Below are 22,453 nucleotides of genomic sequence, written 5' to 3' on the forward strand. Positions count from 1 at the left end.
CCAACTCACCACAAATGGATTCCTTCGACAATACTTTGGTTTCAGTCGCTTGTGGACAACACTAACACCTCACTGGATTGACTGGAGTAAATAATGGCCAGGCTTCTCTGAGTGAGTTGTAGAAAACACGATGATAAAGCTGGAGTAAATGCTGTAGACACCTCTTCAACCATTACAGTTTGGGGGGAATAGTACACAGAGTGGGGTTCATTAGTCTGAATGGGCTGATACAGACAGAAGCAATACGACAATCTAACACCTGAAAACATGCACATTCTTGGCTCGGCCTGTTTACAGCTTTATAACTCTGTAATAATAATTAATACCCCAATAAAAACAATTAGCCGTGTCAGAAATCCTTAAAGCCAGAAGGAGCTAAGCACCAATAAAAAAGCTTTCAGTCATGGCCGCGCGCTAAGCTGTACTGGGAATGTGGCTGTTGGGGTCAAAATAATAACCTTGAACCAACCAAGAACATCTCGCATGTTCTGTGCTTTTTGTGTGCCTGCTCTTCAGAAAATAGTCCCATGCGCGAGTCACAAACCTGGGGAAATGGGATCCCGAGCAATGTCTAGACTGGAAGAAAAGACGTAGCATACATTCCTTCAACCCTTTATTTAGTCCTGATACTTTTGGATACTATTAGTCTTTCACAAAGATGGTGTGGAAGGATAGTGCTGCTTCACTGCTAAAATAGTGAGAAAGGCCCTCTCAGCTCTCAGCTGATTTCTAAAGCAGTGTCTTTTGGCCCTCCCTAGCACCCGTCCTCTGTTCAGGGTGTTTTTCCTCCTTTCCTCTAAATGGAAGAGAGAGAGAGACTGAGAGAGAGAGAGAGAAAAAGAGAGAGAGAGAGAGAGAGCGAGCAAGAGAGAGAGAGAGAGAGAGAGAGAGAGAGAGAGAGAGAGAGAGAGAGAGAGTGTGTGCCTGGTGTTATCAATGAACCAGGGCCTTTGGTTCCTTCCAAAAAAAAAGTTGCAGCTTGGAAGGCGTCCACGGCAGGGCATTAGGCCGCGGTTTGTGTCGTTTGTAATTTATAACATTGAGGGGAACGGGCAGGAGGACAATATGGAGGGAGTGGAGGGAGGCGGAGGGGAGAGAGAGAAGGGGTTGCAGAATCCCAAGGCAAGGCAAGTGGCTCTGGTAAAGAGTGTGAGTATGTTTCACACAGGCTGAGGTGAAGTGCAGGTCTGTGGCTACTGCTACTCTCTGGAGAACTGGCTGACTGAATATGACTGTTCTGTGGCTGGCTGACTGAATATGACTGTTCTGTAGCTGGCTGACTGAATATGACTGTTCTGTGGCTGGCTGACTGAATATGACTGTTCTGTGGCTGGCTGACTGAATATTGCTGTTCTGTGGCTGGCTGGCTGACTGAATATGACTGTTCTGTGGCTGGCTGGCTGACTGAATATGACTGTTCTGTGGCTGGCTGACTGAATATGATTGTTCTATGGCTGGCTGACTGAATATGACTGTTCTGTGGCTGGCTGACTGAATATGACTGTTCTGTGGCTGGCTGACTGAATATGACTGTTCTGTGGCTGGCTGACTGAATATGACCGTTTTCTGGCTGGCTGGCTGACTGAATATGATTGTTCTGTGGCTGACTGACTGAATATGACTGTTCTGTGGCTGACTGAATATGACTGTTCTGTGGCTGGCTGACTGAATATGACTGTTCTGTGGCTGACTGAATATGACTGTTCTGTGGCTGGTTAACTGAATATGACTGTTCTGTGGCTGGCTGACTGAATATGATTGTTCTATGGCTGGCTGACTGAATATGACTGATCTGTGGCTGGCTGACTGAATATGACTGTTCTGTGGCTGGCTGACTGAATATGACTGTTCTGTGGCTGACTGAATATGACTGTTCTGTGGCTGGCTGACTGAATATGACTGTTCTGTGGCTGACTGAATATGACTGTTCTGTGGCTGGTTAACTGAATATGACTGTTCTGTGGCTGGCTGACTGAATATGATTGTTCTATGGCTGGCTGACTGAATATGACTGTTCTGTGGCTGGCTGACTGAATATGACTGTTCTGTGGCTGGCTGACTGAATATGACTGGTCTGTGGCTGGCTGACTGAATATGACTGGTCTGTGGCTGGCTGACTGAATATGACTGTTCTGTGGCTGGCTGACTGAATATGACTGTTCTGTGGCTGGCTGACTGAATATGACTGTTCTGTGGCTGGTTAACCGAATATGACTGTTCTGTGGCTGGTTAACTGAATATGACTGTTCTGTGGCTGGCTGACTGAATATGACTGTTCTGTGGCTGGTTAACTGAATATGACTGTTCTGTGGCTGGTTAACCGAATATGACTGTTCTGTGGCTGGCTGACTGAATATGACTGTTCTGTGGCTGGTTAACTGAATATGACTGTTCTGTGGCTGGTTAACCGAATATGACTGTTCTGTGGCTGGCTGACTGAATATGACTGTTCTGTGGCTGGCTGACTGAATATGACTGTTCTGTGGCTGGCTGCTCAACTGGAAAGTGAAGGAAGTCAAAAAAGTACTACAAATTCCGAGAAAATTGAGAGTCGTTCTAGGATGAGGACATTTGCAATGTTTGAAGTATATTCTTATTTGATTGCATTAAAGAAGACAAGGTCAGCAAATCAAGGTGATTCCTGTGAACATCACAAAACCAACTGAGATCAGTATCAAATGTTGTTTTCAAATTACATAAAGGTGATAGTACATGATAATAATCACCATCATCATCATCATAACGATTATATTCATCATCATCCTCATCATAACCATTATATTCATCATCAGCATAACCATTATCTTCATCATCATCATAACCATTATATTCATCATCATCATAACCATTATATTCATCATCATCATAACCATTATATTCATCATCAGCATAACCATTATCTTCATCATCATCATAACCATTATATTCATCATCATCATAACCATTATATTCATCATCATCATAACCATTTACTTCATCATCATCATAACCATTATATTCATCATCATCATAGACTTTGCCTTCTTGATAATGATGGCTTAAAATGTAACCTGCCATAATGATAATATCTTCAAGCCATAACCACATGGAAAACAAACACGTCCACATCTTTAGTCCCAAGAGAAACATTAGGAGATGGCATAATCTAGGGCACAAAAACATTTCCCACCCCCCAATAAATCCCAGACACATTTCTCTCGGGGCAGGATCAAGCCATTTGATCCGGTATTAGATCCACAACATCAAGAATCCAAAATGTGAATCCTGAAGCAGAAAACTGTACGGGTTCTGAAAACAATTGACTGGGCCGTAATGCAATTCACACAAACAATATAGCCGTGGTATGACGTAGGTTGTAAGGACAGAGGACAGAGGGACTTGCTATTGGTCTATGAGCAAAAACAAAGCTCCAATAGTAGACCAAACACAGACGGTGTGTGTGGTACACATTGTGCAGAAACCAGGTTTGCATTACAGAAATAGTAAACATCAATTGGGGGCTCGTCCGGGATGTCACTGGATTCAGAAAGCAAGGGGTTTGGGATAGACATAGGTCTGTAAAAGTCTGCAAGCAGCAGTATTATCATTACTAGGGAGTCCCACCACAACAACCCTAGTACGGCTTAACTAATAACCCACTGGGTACACTCTTAGAAAAAGGGTTCCAAAAGGGTTATTCGGCTGTCCCTATAGGAGAACCCTTTTTGCTTCCAGGTAGAAGCCTTTTTGGTTCCAGATAGAACCCTTTTGGGTTCCATGTAGTACCCTCTGTAGAAAGGGTTCAACATGCAACCCAAAAGGGTTCTACCTACAAACAAATGGGTTCTACCTGCAACCAGAAGGGTTCTTCAAAGGGTTCTCCTACGGGGACAGCCAAATAACCCTTTTAGGTTCTAGATAGAACTTTTTTTTCAAATAGTGTACATAGTACAAGTCAAGGTAGTAGTACATGGTGACAAACCACTGGTTAGTGGGAAGGTGGGGACCTTCCTGATGGAATGTTCTTCTCTACTTGAACCTCTAAGTCTATAAAGCCTGTTGACGCTTTCACCCAGATTATGATGGAAAAAAATGTATCGAAACATATACAGTGCCTTGGGAAAGTATTCTGACCCCTTGACTTTTCCCACATTTTGTTACATTACAGCCATATTCTAACATGTATTAAATTGTTTTTTCCCCCTCATCAATCTACACACAATAACCCATAATGACAAAGCAAAAACAGGTTTTTAGAAATTGTTGCTACTTTATTAAAAGTTTAAAACTGAAATTTCACATTTACATAAGTATTCAGACCCTTTACTCAGTACTTTGTTGAAGCACCTTTGGCATCGATTACAGCCTTGAGTCTTCTTGGGTATGACGCTACAAGCTTGGCACAACTGTATTTTGGAATTTCTCGTATTCTTCTCTACAGAGCTTCTCAAGCTCTCTCAGGTTGGATGGGGAGCGTTGCTGCACAGCTATTTTCAGGTCTCTCCAGAGATGTTCAATCGGTTTCAAGTCCGGGCTCTGGCTGGGCAACTCAAGGTCATTCAGAGACTTGTCCCGAAGCCTCTCCTGCGTTGTCTTGGCTGTGTGCTTAGGGTCGTTGAACCTTCACCCCAGTCTGAGGTCCTGAGGGCTCTGCAGCAGGTTTTCATCAAGGATCTCTCTGTACTTTGCTCTGTTCATTTTTGCCTTGATCCTGACTAGTCTCCCAGTCCCTGCCGCTGAAAAAACATTCCCACAGCATGATGCTGCCACCACCATGCTTCACCGTAGGGATGGTGCCAGGTTTCCTCCAGATGCGACGCTTGGAATTCAGGCCAAAGAGTTCAATATTGGTTTCATCAGACCAGAGAATCTTGATTCTCATTGTCTGAGAGTCTTTAGGTGTATTTTGGAAAACTCCAAGTGGGCTGTCATGTGCCTTTTACTGAGGATTGGCTTCCTTCTGGCCACTCTACCATAAAGGCCTGATTGGTGGAGTGCTGGAGAGATGGTTGTCCTTCTGGAAGGTTCTCCCATCTCCACAAAGGAACTCTAGAGCTCTGTCAGAGTGACCATCGGGTTCTTGGTCACCTCCCTGACCAAGGCCCTTCTCTCCTTATTGCTCAGTTTGCCCGGGTGTCCAGCTATTGGAAGAGTCTTGGTGGTTCCAAACTTCTTCCATTTAAGAATGGAGGCCACTGTGTTCTTGGGGACCTTAAATGCTGCAGATATTTTTTGGTACCCTTCCTCAGATCTGTGCCTCGGCACAATCCTGTCTCGGAGTTCTACGGACAATACCTTGGACCTCATGGCTTGGTTTTTGCTCTGACATGCACTGTCATCTGTGGGACCGTAATCATGTCCAATCAATTGATTTGACCATAGGTGGACTCCAATCAAGTTGTAGAAACATCTTAAGAGGGATCAATCGAAACAGGATGCACCTGAGCTCAATTTCGAGTCTCATAGCAAAGGGTCTGAATACTTATTTAAATAAGGTATCTGTTTTTTTATTTTTTTATACATTTGCAAAAATGTCTAAAAAACTATTTTCGCTTTGTCATTATGGGGTATTGTGTGTAAGTTGCTGAGGAATTTATTTTCTTGAATCCATTTTAGAATAAGGCTGTAAAGCAATAAAATGTGGAAAAAGTCAAGGGGTCTGAATACTTTCCGAAAGCACTGGAGAAAGGGATTGTAAGGGATTGATTTGCGTGATATAATTATTTTCTCTGTATAACGGCCTATCCACCTTCTGTGGGAAGTAGGCGTCCTTGATTAGCCTACATATCATCAGACTCAAAACCCGCTAAAGTCACACTTCTGGGAATAACATGCGCTCAGACTTTATAATAAGCTACATTACTGGAATCCATGTTGGTAAGACAAAACCAAGCTTACTGGACCTACGGATATGAATCACAAGAGCCAAATTCCATGATGCATGTGTGGTGTGCCCAACACACTGTCATCATGACCTCACATTACCACACGACTTTGCCTTTTACAGAATTATTCATATTAGAAGGAATTAGAACGGCTAATTCAGTTTCTGTTTCATTTCAATAGCATAATTCTTTCAATATGACATTTAGAGAAGGACATTGATAATTCAAGAGACTACAGACATAGACAGTATCATTACACTTTGCTGGTCAAAATAACTAGCTGCATATGTGATACGATATTTGTTCTGGCCGAGTTGTACGGAACGCTAGTAGCACTGCCATTATGCCAGCTCACTGAAATCAAAGAGTTAGCCTTACTCCGACCAGACTACAATTCCAGGCTTCTCTGAGCTCATTTCAAAAGCCAACTTTAAAGTGTTTCACAGCAAAGCTACTGACATTTTTTAAAAATGTTTTAACTGTTTCAATACCACCGTTCACTACACAGGAACAATGTCTGATTCATGAAACAGACTCTTACAATCCCATAATAACAATTCCATTGATGCACCAGCATCAAAAGAAATAGAATGAGCAGAAGCAGAACACTCCTATTTTGAGAATCGAGCACATCTTGAGGAGCTGCAACAGAGGGTGGGATCAAAAGGCATTCGAAGATAAGACAACCGCGGGTTCAGTTCAGTCGGTTTGTGGCAGGGACGGTATGGCTCTGCCATGTTGCCTGCATCTATCCAGTCCTTCAGGATAAGCAGGTGAGGAGATTAGATATGCCATATCATACCTTTGTCTATTATTTCCTATTGGTGAATCTCCAGCGGGAGTACGTCACTGTTCTCCAGAGCCGGCGGAGGTGCTGTACGGACGTGCTACAGCATTATGTTCATTTTCTAACACAGCTTCTAATACAGGCCTGCCAAGTAGGACGAATTTGGAGTATCACGCTTTTTCAACCCATGCCAAGCTTCACAGGTTAACGACCGATTAACGACTGTTTATATGCGTGGATCACAAGAACAGTAGTAATACCTTATTGTGTAATTAATTACATTAAGTAACAACTGACATATTTCAATGAAACAGCAACGGAACAATACTCAAGTGCCTTCTGGGTAAGGATGGCTTTTTTAGGAAAGACCGCAATTCCTCGTGACTACACAAAAATAGTGGTAAATGTATAAGTTTGCTTCCGCCCTTAATACTGTAGTACGAGAAGCCATTTAAGGTGTGTTCAAACACATGAAGAAGACAAGTTGTGATACCAGATCAGACAGACTTTGCAGTCAGAAACACACTGAGGCTAGAAGCTGGCTCCATTCTCCTCAACAGTGATACTGCTAATCAGTTTTCAAGGTCCAATCCTGACATTTTTTTTAAATCTCAATATCAAATGATTTCTGTCTAACAACTAAGCACCTTACTGTAAGAGATTTCCATTCAAATGGGCAAAAGCTTTTCAATAAATCATTTTGCTTGGACTGTCTGGGAGTGGCCTGAGAGGGGAGGGGAAAACTGAAAACTAGCTGTTATTGGCAGAGAGGTTTGGAACTATCTTTCTTATTGGTCTTTGAACCAATTTACCGCATGGTGATGTCACCAGGGAGGTCAAAACTCCCTCCCCTAAAACAGGATGACATTTCAGCCAGGCTATTGAAACAGCTCTACGACTAAAAGGACATTATCATCATTTTCAAAATGTCACAGTATTATTCCAACCTCAAAGTGTGAAATATATATAAAACACAGGAAACTCAAGTTTTTGACTGTACCTGGCCTTTAAAAAGTCCATGTTATAGTAGAATTTGAGGAATGTAGGCCATTTGAAAAGCCTGGCTTTGAACACAACCGGCTCAAACAAACTGATCACAGAAGTGCATTTATTCTCAACAGACCTGGGTTCAATAGAATAGTCACAATAAATGCAATCCATGCCAATCTGGCACTCCAGGCAGCCTAAAGAAAACACTCAAAGTACTAAAACAACAAAAAAGTATTTGATCCGAGGTCTGATTCTCAGAACTACTTCAAACCGATCATCTGGCTACAGTACGTGTACGTTCCACGCTTTCGTTGAACACGTCAAGCTTGCCAAAACATGCCTAGTTTGAGTTGCAAACAACAAAAAAACGGAGGTAAAATGAACTCTTGTTTAGTGAGACAAGAGCGACTAAAACCGAGACAACCAATCCACATTAAGGTGAAGCATGTAATCAATAGACAAAGTAAAAAGTCTTGAAGGAAAAGTCACGCTGTGTTCAAAGGGGTATCCCTCACCAGGAGCCATTCCTGTCCAACTGCCAACATGACGCCATTTAATCCCACCTCTTATTTCGCCATTATAAATAAGCACAAGAACTGTAACCAGGTGAACAAACGCTCAAGCACAGCTGTATTTGCTGCCGAGAATTGAAAACCACTTTTGTGAAACGATATGAATTCGAAAAGCGTCCGCTGAAGCAATGTCCCTGAAAGTGTTAAAATACTTCAATATCAACTAGGTTAGTTTCACTTTAAGACAAAAAGGGAAGGAGAAGGCGGCTGTGGAGGCTGCTGAATCTGAATTAAGCATAGATTGGCCTATATTGCAGGAAAGGGGAGAACTAGTTCAATACCTGCCAGGGCTCATGTAGCCTCTAGTACACTGTTAAAACGAAGTGCTTTGTAATACCAGAAACTAGTGGCAACTGTGCTGCCACCAACTCAAAGGAGACGAAACCTGAACTTTTCTGGGGTATTGAAACACATCAACCTGAGATGTTTTGAAACGTGACACGGTTTGTTGTAACACCAATTGATCCAGCATTGTGCAACACCTTGCCAGGGACTGGGAGCACTTCTGGAAAAGGTTGAAAACACTATTTTGATGTTTCAAGTTCTGTTTAGTGCAGAATTTTGGCAGGCATGGAGGTTACATTACATCAAACATTGCAGGATACTGTATTTGCCTCTACCGTAAAAAGTTTCATAATTGAATGTCATTTTGCCTGACAATTTTGATATCCATTCATTATTATCCATTACACCTTATGGCATAACAAGTTGCTTAATATTAATATAGAAGTATACATTTCTTTCTTCAAACATGCATAGAACATTGTGTGAAATAATCATAAAATCTAAAATGTTGAATTACCCACAATCCTCTAATAACTGAGCCACGTGGGAAGATAGGAAATGCAAGTAGAATAAAACCAGACTTCTGAATAGTTAAATACATACATTTTCTCTATCTTTGGTTATCCTCATATGAAATATCTTACATTTTGAGAAACATTAAGTTGGATTTATTCTTACTAAAATCATTGAAACAACTCAATATTAGGAAGGTGTTCCTAATGTTAGGTATACTCAGTTTAGTCTGCAACAAATATATATTTTGTGTGTTTTGAGGCTGCCGTTTACATGCACTGAAAACCCCCAAAAGTGTTTTCACAGCACTATCTTAAAAACACCCAAATCTAAATTTAAGAACCACTTTGGGTGTTTCAGAGTGCTTTTATTCTGTTTTAAAACACTATCTGTGTATTCATTACACAATCATCGTGTTTCGAGTCGTTCTGTTTTTACAGTGTAGTCTACACTGGAGGCCTCTTTCTCAACCCCAATCAAGCACATACAGCACATAGTATTCTAGTTATATGTGAGACAGAAACAGGCACGAGTGGAATGGAGCAGAACTGGAAAACGAGGAATGACACTTTCCAGGAACGACGGCGATGCGCTGCTTAGTTTGAACGACAGCTGTCCTTCCCACCTGCAGTGGTTGGCACTGGGCCAAGTTACACTGTCCAAGGTCATGGAGTTCAGGGTGGGATAAGATTAAAATCAACCCTCTCTGTGCGAGTGTGTGTGTGTGTGTGTGTGTGTGTGTGTGTGTGTGTGTGTGTGTGTGTGTGTGTGTGTGTGTGTGATTCAAAACACAAGCAGAAGGCGAACCTCAATCTACCTTTGTAAATATGTCACGTGTCTATGAAATATGACAACATAAGACTAGTAAAACTTAAAGGGGGTGCAACAAAGGGGTGCAACAAAGGGGTGCAACAAAGGGGTGCAACAAAGGGGTGCAACAAAGGGGTGCAACAAAGGGGTGCAACAAAGGGGTGCAACAAAGGGGTGCAACAAAGGGGCTGCAACAAAGGGGTGCAACAAAGGGGTGCAACAAAGGGGGTGCAACAAAGGGGTGCAACAAAGGGGTGCAACAAAGGGGTGCAACAAAGGGGTGCAACAAAGGGGTGCAACAAAGTGAGTGACATTCATTCGTTCAAAAAACAAGACTGGACATGAGTGTGATTGGCCCCATTCTGTGTGTGCCTCTTGGGTTCATCCCAAAGGGAACACGTTGACCCACTCGTTAGCACTCTACTAGTAGTCTCTAATTGTCGCTAATTGTCACTGTCACTAAGTGTCACCACTAGTCGCTAATTGTCACGAATTGTTGCAATCCGACAGAAACTAACAAAAGGGTTCAGAAGTTTCCAAGGGGTTGTCTGGTCTCGATTTAAAGGTCTAGGATGACGATAGTGGCTTAGGTCAAGCCACCAACCTGAACCTTAGCATGGGGGCATAGTATTAATGCCACCACTGGGTTTTTTTGAGTTTCTTGTTCTCCTTCTCACTCTTCAGGTGGAAGCTGGTTTACTTCACAGTTGCAGTGCAGAAAGTGAAAGCATCCTCTTCAACCACAAACAGAGCCAGCAAGAAACGGCTAATTCAGAATCCTCAAGAACCTGAGTTCAAAAGTTAAACCAATTACGCTTTTCATGTACTTTACACTGAGTATACCTAACATTAGGAACACTCCTTGCCCTCAGATCACCTCAATTCATCTGGGCATGGACTCTACAAGGTGTCGAAAGCGTTCCACAGGGATGCTGGCCCATGTTGACTCCAATGCTTCCCACAGTTGTGTCAAGTTGGCTGGATGTCCTCTGGATGGTGGACCATTCTTGATACACACGGGAAACTGTTGAGCGTGAAAAACCCAGCAACGGTGGAGTTCTTGACACAAACCGGTGCGCCTGGTCCCTACTACCATACCCCGTTCAAAGGCATTTAAACCTTTTGTCTTGCCCATTCACCCTCTGAATGGCACACATACACAATCCATGTCTCAGTTGTCTCAAGGCTTAAAAATCCTTCTTTAACCTTCCTCCTCCCTTTCACATACACTGACTGAAGTGGATTTAACAAGTGACATCAATAAGGGATCATAGCTTTCACCTGGATTCACCTGGTCAGTCTATGTCATGGAAAGAGCAGGTGTTCTTAATGTTTTTTCCACTCAGTGTATCTCTAACGTATGTAGCTGTTGGAGCAGATGTGGGGGGAGGCTTTTTTCTTTCTTTCTTCAACCCAACTTCAGGCGGCTGTGCAGCAACCAGCTCCACAAGAGGCAGTCAAATGAATTAACAATGACTTACTATACAAAGCACTTTGAACCGAGTGTGGTGCCGTGACTAGAGGCAGATTGACGAGAAACTTTGACCTCCCTTCCTCAGGATTTACAACCGCTCCAGAGGTTGGACGGAAGGAAGGCGAGTTCCCTCTGGAGCAGAGCCAAGAACAGGAACCCAAAGACCACACTGGCACCTGGCCTCGTGGCCTTGCTGGGAGGCTGGAACCTGGAGGACTAGGGTTTAGTCTGACGTACCTTACCTATATGTACAATCTACAAAAAGGTTATATCTACAACTTTAAAACTGCAATATATAACTTTTTTGGGCGAGCCAACCAAATTCACACAGAAATTGGAGTTATAGATCTGTCATTCTCATTGAAAGCAAGTCTAAGAGGTGGTAGATCTGTTCTATGTGCGCAATTTCTATGCTTCCCGTTCTTAAAGCTGCACTATGCAGAAATCGCTCCGCCATTTCCTGGTTGCTAAAATTCGAATAGTTCGCCTAATATCAGTTTGTGACAAAACAAGCAAGAATCGTGTAGAGAATCACTGTACCATCTAAACCGCTGTGAAATATATTTTTCCATAAGCAAAAATATAGTATTTTCAGCTGTGTGAAGCTGGTGTTTAAAACTGAAGGTGAAAGAGCCAGGCTGTTAGCTTTAGTGAATGAGAGCTGTGGTGGTAGATAATAGGGGTTTTACGGGTCATGTTCTGGGATCACTGATGATGTCTAAAGGACTGGCCATAGGTCAGCAATATCCTATAATAGATAAGATTATCAATGCAGCTGCTGTTCTGTTCTGACCACCTTCTAGTCTGCTAATCATATCCATGTATTAATGAATCCATTATGCAAATGAAAATGCATACCGTTGTCCGCTATATTAATAGAAACCTAATTTGAAGTAATCACACCATGGTTTCTGTAAAGATTTTCATCACTGACAGAAACCTTCAAATGAATGTGACCAAATGAATGAATATGCATAATATGTACCATATTATACATTAGCCTTCAAACAAGGCTACTTTGACAAGCACGGTTATTTTTTCCATTAATTTACTTCTCGTTAATCGGATTTTACAATAAACCAAAACAAACACTCTAGCGATTGAATAATGAATATAAAATGCCTAATTGACATTATTTCTCTGAAAAAACGTAGTTCAGTGAAATCATAGTCATAAAAAGCTATTGACTAGATGAACATATTCACAACCAGTCTTAAAGTTAAGTATGATAGGCCACAAAGTGTAATTCGTTTTTTAAAGTCTTGTAATGATGTAACAACCGCAATGATGTAACATCCATAATGATGTAAAAAATGTCATGATATAACAACCCGTAATGTTATAACAACCGTAATGATATAACAACTGTAAAGATATAACAACCATAATGACGTAACAACCGTAATGATATAACAACCGTAATGATGTAACAACAGTAATGATATAACAACCGTAATGATGTAACAACCGGAATGATGTAAAAACCATAATGATATAAAAATAGTAATGATGTAACAACCTGAATGATGTAACAACGGTAATGATGTAACAACCGTAATGACATATCAACCGTAATGATATATCAACCGTAATGACATATAAACCGTAATGATATTTCAACCGGAATGATATAACAAGCGTAATGATATAACAACCGTAATGATGTAACAACCGTAATGATGTAAAAAATGTAATGATGTAACAACCATAATAACGTAACAACCATAATGATGTAAAAACCGTAATGATGTAACAAACATAATGATGTAACAACCGTAATGATGTAAAAAACGCAATGATGTAACAACCGTAATGATGTAACAACCGTAATGATGTAACAACCGTAATGATGTAACAACCATAATGATGTAAAAACCATAATGGTATAAAACAGTAATGATGTAACAACCTTACTGATGTAACAACCGTAATGATGTAACAACCGTAACGATATATCAACCGTAATGATATAACAACCGTAATGATGTAACAACCTTAATGATGTAAAAAACGTAATGATATAACAACCGTAATTATATAACAACCGTAATGATGTAAAAAACGTAATGATATAACAACCGTAATGATATGTCAACCGTAATGATATAACAACCATAATGACGTAACAACCGTAATGATATAACAACCGTAATGATGTAACAACCGTAATGATGTAACAACCATAATGATGTAAAAAACGTAATGATATAACAACCGCAATGATAAATCAACCATAATGACATAACAACCGTAGTGATGTAACAACCGTAATCATATAACAACCGTAATGATGTAACAACCGTAATGATGTAAAAAACATAATGATGTAACAACCGTAATGATGTAACAACCATAATGATGTAAAAACCATAATGATATAAAAACAGTAATGATGTAACAACCTTAATGATGTAACAACCGTAATGATGTAACAACCTTAATGATGTAATAAACGTAATGATGTAACAACCGTAATGATGTAACAACCGTAATGATATATATCAACCGTAATGATGTAACAACCGTAATGATGTAACAACCTTAATGATGTAACAAACGTAATGATGTAACAACCGTAATGATGTAACAACCGTAATGATATATATCAACCGTAATGATATAACAACTGTAATGATGTAACAACCGTAATGATATATAACAACCGTAATAATGTAACAACCGTAATGATATAACAACCATAATGATATAATAACCGTAATGATGTAACAACCGTAATGATATAACAACCATAATGATGTAAACAACCGTAATGATGTAAAAACCGTAATGATATAACAACCATAATGATGTAACAACCATAATGATGTAACAACCGTAATGATGTAAAAAATGTAATGATATAACAACCGTAATGATGTAATAACCGTAATGATGTAACAACCGTAATGATGTAACAACCGTAATGATATAACAACCGTAATGATGTAACAACCGTAATGATATAACAAGCATAATGATATAACAACCATAATGATGTAACAACCGTAATGATGTAAAAAACATAATGATATAACAACCGTAATGATATAACAACCGTAATAATGTAACAACCGTAATGATATAACAACCGTAATGATGTAACAACCGTAATGATGTAACAACCGTAATGATGTAACAACCGTAATGATGTAACAACCGTAATGATATATATCAACCGTAATGATGTAACAACCGTAATGATGTAACAACCGTAATGATGTAACAACCTTAATGATGTAACAACCATAATGATGTAACAACCGTAATGATATATATCAACCGTAATGATATAACAACCGTAATGATGTAACAATCGTAATGATATATAACAACCGTAATGATGTAACAACCGTAATGATATAACAACCATAATGATATAACAACCGTAATGATGTAACAACCGTAATGATGTAACAACCGTAATGATATATATCAACCGTAATGATGTAACAACCGTAATGATGTAACAACCGTAATGATGTAACAACCGTAATGATGTAACAACCGTAATGATGTAACAACCTTAATGATGTAACAACCGTAATGATGTAACAACCGTAATGATGTAACAACCGTAATGATGTAACAACCGTAATGATGTAACAACCGTAATGATATAACAACCATAATGATATAACAACCGTAATGATGTAACAACCTTAATGATGTAACAACCGTAATGATGTAACAACCGTAATGATATATATCAACCGTAATGATGTAAAAACCGTAATGATGTAACAACCATAATAACGTAACACCCATAATGATGTAACAACCGTAATGATATATATCAACCGTAATGATATAACAACCGTAATGATGTAACAATCGTAATGATATATAACAACCGTAATGATGTAACAACCGTAATGATATAACAACCATAATGATATAACAACCGTAATGATGTAACAACCGTAATGATATAACAACCATAATGATGTAACAACCGTAATGATATAACAACCATAATGATGTGACAACCATAATGATGTAACAACCGTAATGATGTAAAAAATATAATGATATAACAACCGTAATGATGTAACAACCGTAATGATGTAACAACCGTAATGATGTAACAACCGTAATGATATAACAACCGTAATGATGTAACAACCGTAATGATGTAACAACCGTAATGATATAACAACCATAATGATGTAACAACCGTAATGATGTAACAACCGTAATGATGTAAGAAAGGTAATGATATAACAACCGTAATGATATATCAACCGTAATGATATAACAACCGTAATAATGTAACAACCGTAATGATATAACAACCGTAATGATGTAACAACCGTAATGATGTAAAAAAACGTAATGATGTAACAACCGTAATGATGTAAAAACCGGAATGATGTAACAAACGCAATGACGTAACAACCGTAATGACGTAACAACCATGTGCACAGAAGCTGCCTGATCAAAAGGTATATCGTTCCTGCTATCAACAGACATGTGTGATTGCCCGTGTCAGATTGTGACGAAACCAAAACGCACCTGAAGATGAAAACTTTACAAAGTGAATAACTATGTCATAAAGTGTAACTCTGTGGGTGTTAAGAGAGAGGAGTTATTCATTATTCACACGACTGCATTACAGTGGGCAGGACGAAGGGAGTTATCAACACCATCATTCAGAGGCAATGCACACAACTTAGAGTAGGGAGAGGAGGGGATTTAAGCAGGTTCTCAAACAAGATGCCCCCACCTGATAACCTTAGCACTGACGCGGTTGTACCATTCCCATGAATGAATTTCCTAATGCAAGTCACAAACCACAGAGAGGGAGAGAGAGAGGGAGAGAGGGAGAGAGGGAGAGAGGGAGAGAGAGAGAGAGAGAGAGAGAGAGAGAGAGAGAGAGAGAGAGAGAGAGAAAGAGAGAGAGAGAGAGCGAGAGAGAGAGAGAGAGAGAGAGAGAGAGAGAGAGAGAGAAAGAGAGAGAGAGAGAGAGAGAGAGAAAGAGAGAGAGAGAGAGAGCGAGAGAGAGAAAGAGAATGGGAGTGGGAGGGGGACCGTGTGAACATTAACGAGGAATGGAAGTGATGGTGAAAGATAACATGAACATTCCCCCTCTCCACTTTTTCTTTGCAGGAAATGACCCAAGAGGTGACAACAAATGCGCCCTTATATCTCTGACAAGGAATGTCAGCCAGCTACTTTAGGATGCCATTCCTCCCCACCTCACCTCGCCTCTTTTCTTGTTATTGTATCTGGGATCTTTTGTGACACCCTTCCTGATGGAGCAACGCCACAATCCATCTTCCTGAAAGTCGGGTTTCGTGGTTTGGCTTAACATCTTTGTTTATACACTTGAAACACTTGGGGCATCAAGGAGACACCTGAAGGACAGCAGGCCATCTGTGATATGAGGTCATTCATGTGTCTCAGTCAAGATTTAAATGAGAGTAACCTGTTATTAGAAAGTAAGACACACATTACTTGACCATCTTCCAGAGGGAAAGGGTCTTCGAGCTCTCTATGATGTCATAGTATTATCATAGTAGGCCATCTGATCTGGATATTATTATGTCAAGTGTGTGACGTTATACATATACAGTCAAGGAACTGGGACAGTGTTGTTCCCAGAGGCAAATACCCCCTGATTGAAGGTTGTGATGTTTTCCCTAACTATAAAATGCCATAAATATGTTGATATGAATAGAAATCTACAGTAGAGATGTAATACAGTGAATTGACTGCTTACTAATGAGTAGCAACACTTCTCTCTAGGTTATTATATCATCCGTCTGTGTTCCGATGAAACGCCATTCTCACATTTGCAATGAATCCCTAGACCATAGACATGCCAAGTGAAAGCCACGATGGAACAGTCATCACACATTTGGCTTGAAATGGCATGATAATTTGATTGACAGGATACAGTCGGGCCAATAAAAATGAAACCCCCCTCACCTTTCTTGAACTCCTCCAGCATGGCATCCAGCCTGGTGTCATTGAACACAAAATGCAGCTGATGGCTGTAAAACTTAGTGATGGTTTTCAGCGGCGTAGAATCATCTGGGTCGACAAACGCCAGGTCCTTCACGAACAATAGATCCACAATGTTGGACCTCTCGCCCTCGAACACGGGGATGCGCGTGTAGCCGCTCTCCATAATTTCAGACATGGTGTTGAAGTCGAGGATAGCATCACCTGGAATCATAAAACAATCTCTTAGCGGGGTCATCACGTCCTCCACAGTCTTAGTCCGTAGTTCCAAGGCGCCCTGAATGATGTTCAACTCCTCTTTGACCAGATCATTGTACGGATCCGTGACTCTGAGCATCTCCAAAAGCTTCTCGCGGTTGTACACAGTGCCTATCTCTTGGCCCAAAAGGTAATCTAGAAGTTTGCTCACTGGGTACGACGCAGGGAAGGTGAGTAGCATGAAAAACTTGGTGAGGAAAATGGTGTTGGCTCCAACGGCAAGGCCATGTCTTGAGCATATGGCTTGAGGGACAATCTCTCCAAAGATGACAATTCCAATAGTTGACATCACCACAGCTATCAGCCCAGAACCTGCAATATCATCAAATAAGATAGTTAGAGTTGTATTGACGAGCACGTTGCCTAGGAGAAGTGAGCAAAGCAGGTAATTCCCTTGGCTCCTAACTGGCTCTATCTTTTTGGCATAATTCTTCTCCATCTCTGTGCCACAATTCTGAACTATTTGGAGCTCCATTGGGTCCAGTGCCATCAGTCCCAAGTTCAACCCGCTGAACATGCCTGACAGACACAGCAACATGGAAATAAAGATGACTTGAAGCCAGAAGGGGAGCAGAAACCTCTTCTCCTCCACAACTATCACTTTAGTGTCATCTCCATCGTGGTAAATCCAGGTGTTTTCGGTCCATGGGTCGTGCAGGCCGGCGGCGTGGTGGGCAGGTGTCGAGGTGGCGATGCACAGGTAATAAGATTTACTCCTCTCGGTTTTTCGAAGGGGTTTGACCTCGATTTCAACTACTCCCGACGTTCTGCGACTTAGAATGATGTTGGGCAAGATGATTATATCCGAGGTCCTGATACCGCAGGGATGCGCAGACGTATCCTCTTTGCTCCCGTTGTCCCCCGACAAGCTGTCGATGTCCCCGACTGGTCGGATCTGTTCGTGTTCCGTAAATGCAATTTTGGACCAGGTCTCGTTGTTTATGTTTTGCCCGTAGACCCTCAATTTGACACGAGACCGTTCACTCACCCGTAGGTAGCCCCTATCCATAAAGGAAATGTCGTCCGTGTCCTCCAACCGGAGCCCGATGATAACCGTGTCCGACTCTACCCCGCCTTCTTTGCCACTTGTCGAGGTGACCAAACAACCGCTGACAGTTAAGAAAATCATCGTCAGAGCTCGAACCCGGCTAAGTGACGCCATTTTTGCAGAGGGTACTGGGGCCGACGGCTCAGCCATGTTGATAATGGGCAACCTCCTGAATGAAAAGAGCTTTTAAAAATCAGAGCCAATCGGAGTCCGCCTTCATCTCCACCGGGGGTTGCCGTGATTTGTGCAGCATCGGGGACCCAAGCGCTTGGTTCCACTACGAGTCCGAAACTGATTACTCCTAGAGCGAACTCGTGCCTCCCCTGATGTCCCGGAGACAGACGACGGTAGCACCCAATCCAGTGCGGCAGTTGGACGGGGGCGGAGTTTTCGCCGCAGCTCCAACGAATGAAATTCCAAAACAAGCGCACCTCACGCAAAAAAAGCCCAAGACACTTTCCTCGTGACTTTTTCAGAAGGATTTCAGAGGCAACCAATAAATAATGAATTGGTGGGTAGATCCATAATATTTGATTTATCTGGGTGGAGTGAATGGTGCGTCGTTATGCAATGTTCTCTCCATTGCAGAGGAGAGCGAGAGGTAGAGGGAGAGAGTTATTTCAGCGGGCCGAATAGAATGCATGCTTTTAGGCTATGTGACATTCTTTATGCATTTTAGATTAGTTCCTTAAGATGACCAAACAAGCAGTCTCAATGCATTTTATAGCTTAGGGTATGGTATGTCTTGTAGGCTATTTAAAGATGATCTGCAAAGCCTAATTGTAGGGAGGGTTGGTTGACCAACCAAATCAATACAAATGCATGATAGGCATTGGAAATTATATAGATAGACAAAACGTACAGTAATTGCCATGCGTAATATTAGCCTAATTAACAGATAATTACGCAAAATGCCGAGATGCATGTATAAGACATTTTCTTTTGAATACTGTAGCCTACATTGTTCTGGTGTGAAAATAATTATATCATACAAAGTGGGCAAATTAATTAATAATCACCCATCATTAATAGGCAATTTAGCCAACGCATAATGCGGTGTTATCACATTTCAATGGGCTACTTTCACAAAGTAGGCATTGGGCATAGTTTAAAAAACGGAGGGATAGTTAGGACAGTATCACAACATCACATTGAGGTAGTGGAGTCATTATCTGTCCAATCGGGGATGATGATGACAAAGGCACGCATGTCAACTCATGGATAATAGGCCTATTCTGCCTGACATATCAGAACATGGAACAAAGCAAATAAACAACATCAAATGAAACACATACTACAGATATATATGTTTTTTTCTTCCTGTTTTCGGGTGATGGAATATTTCCATGCTCTTCAGGGGCTGGTTGTTTATCAACAAAACCGACGCCTGCACAACTATGGGACAAAACCGACAGGGTTGGCTTAGATTGTTGATTATGTGCATACTACGGTTAGTCGCCAATATTTATTGAAAACCTAAATACAGTTGCACCATGACCACTTGTTGTTTCTCAAATACATCGTTACAGTTGTTGGTTAGGTAGCTAGCCAATTTTAGCCATGTCATCATTGAGGTGACAGTCAAATAACCAACAACAACAAAAATACCTGGTATCAAGAACAAGATAAAACTAGCAGAAACGAGCCACTTACAATTCACCACAGGGAAGTTTCTTGTCATTTTTGCTAGCTATCTGGCCATCCAGAACCATAACAACACATGGGCTTCTGCGCCTTTGAAGAGCGCGCAAAGTTTTCTAGATGTCGTCAGCTAACTAGTCTATAGGTGCTATGACAGTGGATGTAGCAGGGATTGTGTCCAACAGTGCGCAGTTGGGAGCGCTGTAGACGCGCACCCACATCTGATTGGAACAGTGCATCTCTGAGATTGCGTGCTCTCCTATAGGCGAACAGGGGAGGGTCTTTGAATAGCCTACATATTTGAATTTGAAATCAGACGTCAATATGTGCCAATGTTTATTTAAAATGTTCATAATTGCTAAAGAGCGGTGTAAAGGTAGAAGGCAAAACACAAATATTTTTTTTCTCAATGTTGTGCATGCCTCAGCGATTGATCTCTCTCAGTGTCTTTTGCCCGATTGTAGGCTGTCTTTATGCAGGTGTCCTTGTATCCCTGTTCCTGGAAGCGGGAGGACAAAGCAGCAGTGTTAGTCTCACATACAGATATGAATGAGCAGTTCCTACAAATTCTCAAGAACTGGCTAATGGGCAGCGTAGGCGTACGTGCTAAGCGACAACGTAAGGTCCGCATCACCGAACATAAGTCATCCATTCGTAGAAACAATCAGCAGTCTCCTGTCGCTAAGCACAGAATTCCATCAGGACATTACAACACTCGATCAAGTTCATCGCGACAGAGAAGGATCACATGCCCTTTGGGGATGATAACTAGTAAAAACGATAATGCGTCTTGATCCACTACCTGGACACTGTCTCCCCTAGGGACGTAATGAGGAACTCGATCTCTTTCTGGTATAAAAACATTTAGCCTACTGTATCACAGCCATGTTTTGTTTGGATTTATTTGTATCAATATTGTTTCGCCTTTGCACAAGTCATGGGAGCATTTCGCTACACCAGCAATAACATCTGCGAACTATTTGTATGCGACCGATAAAATGTTATTTTATTTGATCAAATGGTTCCCAAAATATTATGAACACCTGCTCTTCCAGTGAAATAGACCAGGGATGGGCAACTGGCTGCAAGCGGCCCTTTTGTAGGCCTGCGGATTTATTTATTAGAACTCAGTCGGGGTCTCAACATACGGTTGAGAGTTAGAATAATAGAATACACAAGATGCAATTTCGAAGTTTGGTTGTGCATCAGCAGTCACTCAGTTACCCCATGTCAGCTACGTTTGTTTGATTGTTAAATGAGTCTAGTGGCCAGCTATCGAAACGTGTTGTAAGCATGGTCGAATTACTGACCGGCGTGGGGCACATTGATCATCAGTTAAATATTTGCCTCCCCGCTATGACGACTTGTGTAGAATAGCAGGAAATGAGCTGTTAAACGGCAACATGTTCTCTACGGCCAATGGCAAAACGTGCAGAATTGAAGGAAATGAACTTTAAAACATGTTTTTTTTCTCTTCAGCTATCATGAGTGTGGCTGCTAAAACGTTTTGCCCGCAAGGTGGGGAGGGGGTTATGGATGTGAGTATGCAGACCAGTGGAGGCTGCTGTGGGGAATAGGGCTCATAATGATGGCTGGAACGGAGCAAATGGTATAGCATGAAACACCTGGAAAACATGTGTTTGATACCATTCCACTGATTCTGCTCCAGTCATTACCACGAGCCCATCCTCCCAAATTAAGGTGCCACCAACCTCCTGTGACGCAGACCCACTAGCCACTGCAGCCCCTCATGATGAGTCAAAGTTTCCCATCCTTGACATAGAATCCAGATGAAAGCTATGATCCCTTATTGATGTCACTTGTTAAATCCACTTCAATCAGTGTAGATGAAGGGGAGGAGACAAGTTAGAGAAGGATTTTTAAGCCTTGAGACATGGATTGTGTATGTGTGCCATTCAAAGGGTGAATGGGCAAGACAAGACGCCTTTGAACGGGGTTTGGTAGTAGGTGCCAGGCACACCGATTTGTGTCAAGAACTGCAATTATGCTGGTTTTTCACACTCAACAGTTTCTTGTGTGTATAAATAATGATCCACCACCCAAAGGACATCCAGCCAACTTGATTTGATGTTGATTAAAAAGGATCCCAATTAGCCAACGCCAATAGCGAGTCTTACTGGGGTCTGACAGACAATGAAAAATACCATTTACATACATCTAAAAACATTAACATGTAGTGTGTGTGTGAGTCTATCAGTTACACATACATGTCAGTACATACACACA

At 41.2% G+C, this 22,453-nt stretch overlaps 1 protein-coding gene across 1 annotated transcript in view; it reads right to left on the reverse strand.

Annotated features, from left to right (window-relative positions):
• LOC110493468 (metal transporter CNNM2) overlaps positions 1-18,923 on the reverse strand; it is a 100,518-nt gene extending 81,595 nt beyond the window's left edge. Inside the window, exon 1 of the mRNA XM_036949424.2 lies at positions 17,224-18,923. Coding sequence (XP_036805319.1) covers positions 17,224-18,715 — 1,492 coding nt within the window. The 5' untranslated portion in view covers positions 18,716-18,923. The remainder of the gene's footprint in view (positions 1-17,223) is intronic.
• Positions 18,924-22,453: the final 3,530 nt, after the last annotated feature.

This window comes from Oncorhynchus mykiss, chromosome 17 (assembly GCF_057628025.1).
Source record: "Oncorhynchus mykiss isolate SJ-2025 chromosome 17, ASM5762802v1, whole genome shotgun sequence".
In the NCBI taxonomy this organism is placed as follows: Eukaryota; Metazoa; Chordata; class Actinopteri; order Salmoniformes; family Salmonidae; genus Oncorhynchus; species Oncorhynchus mykiss.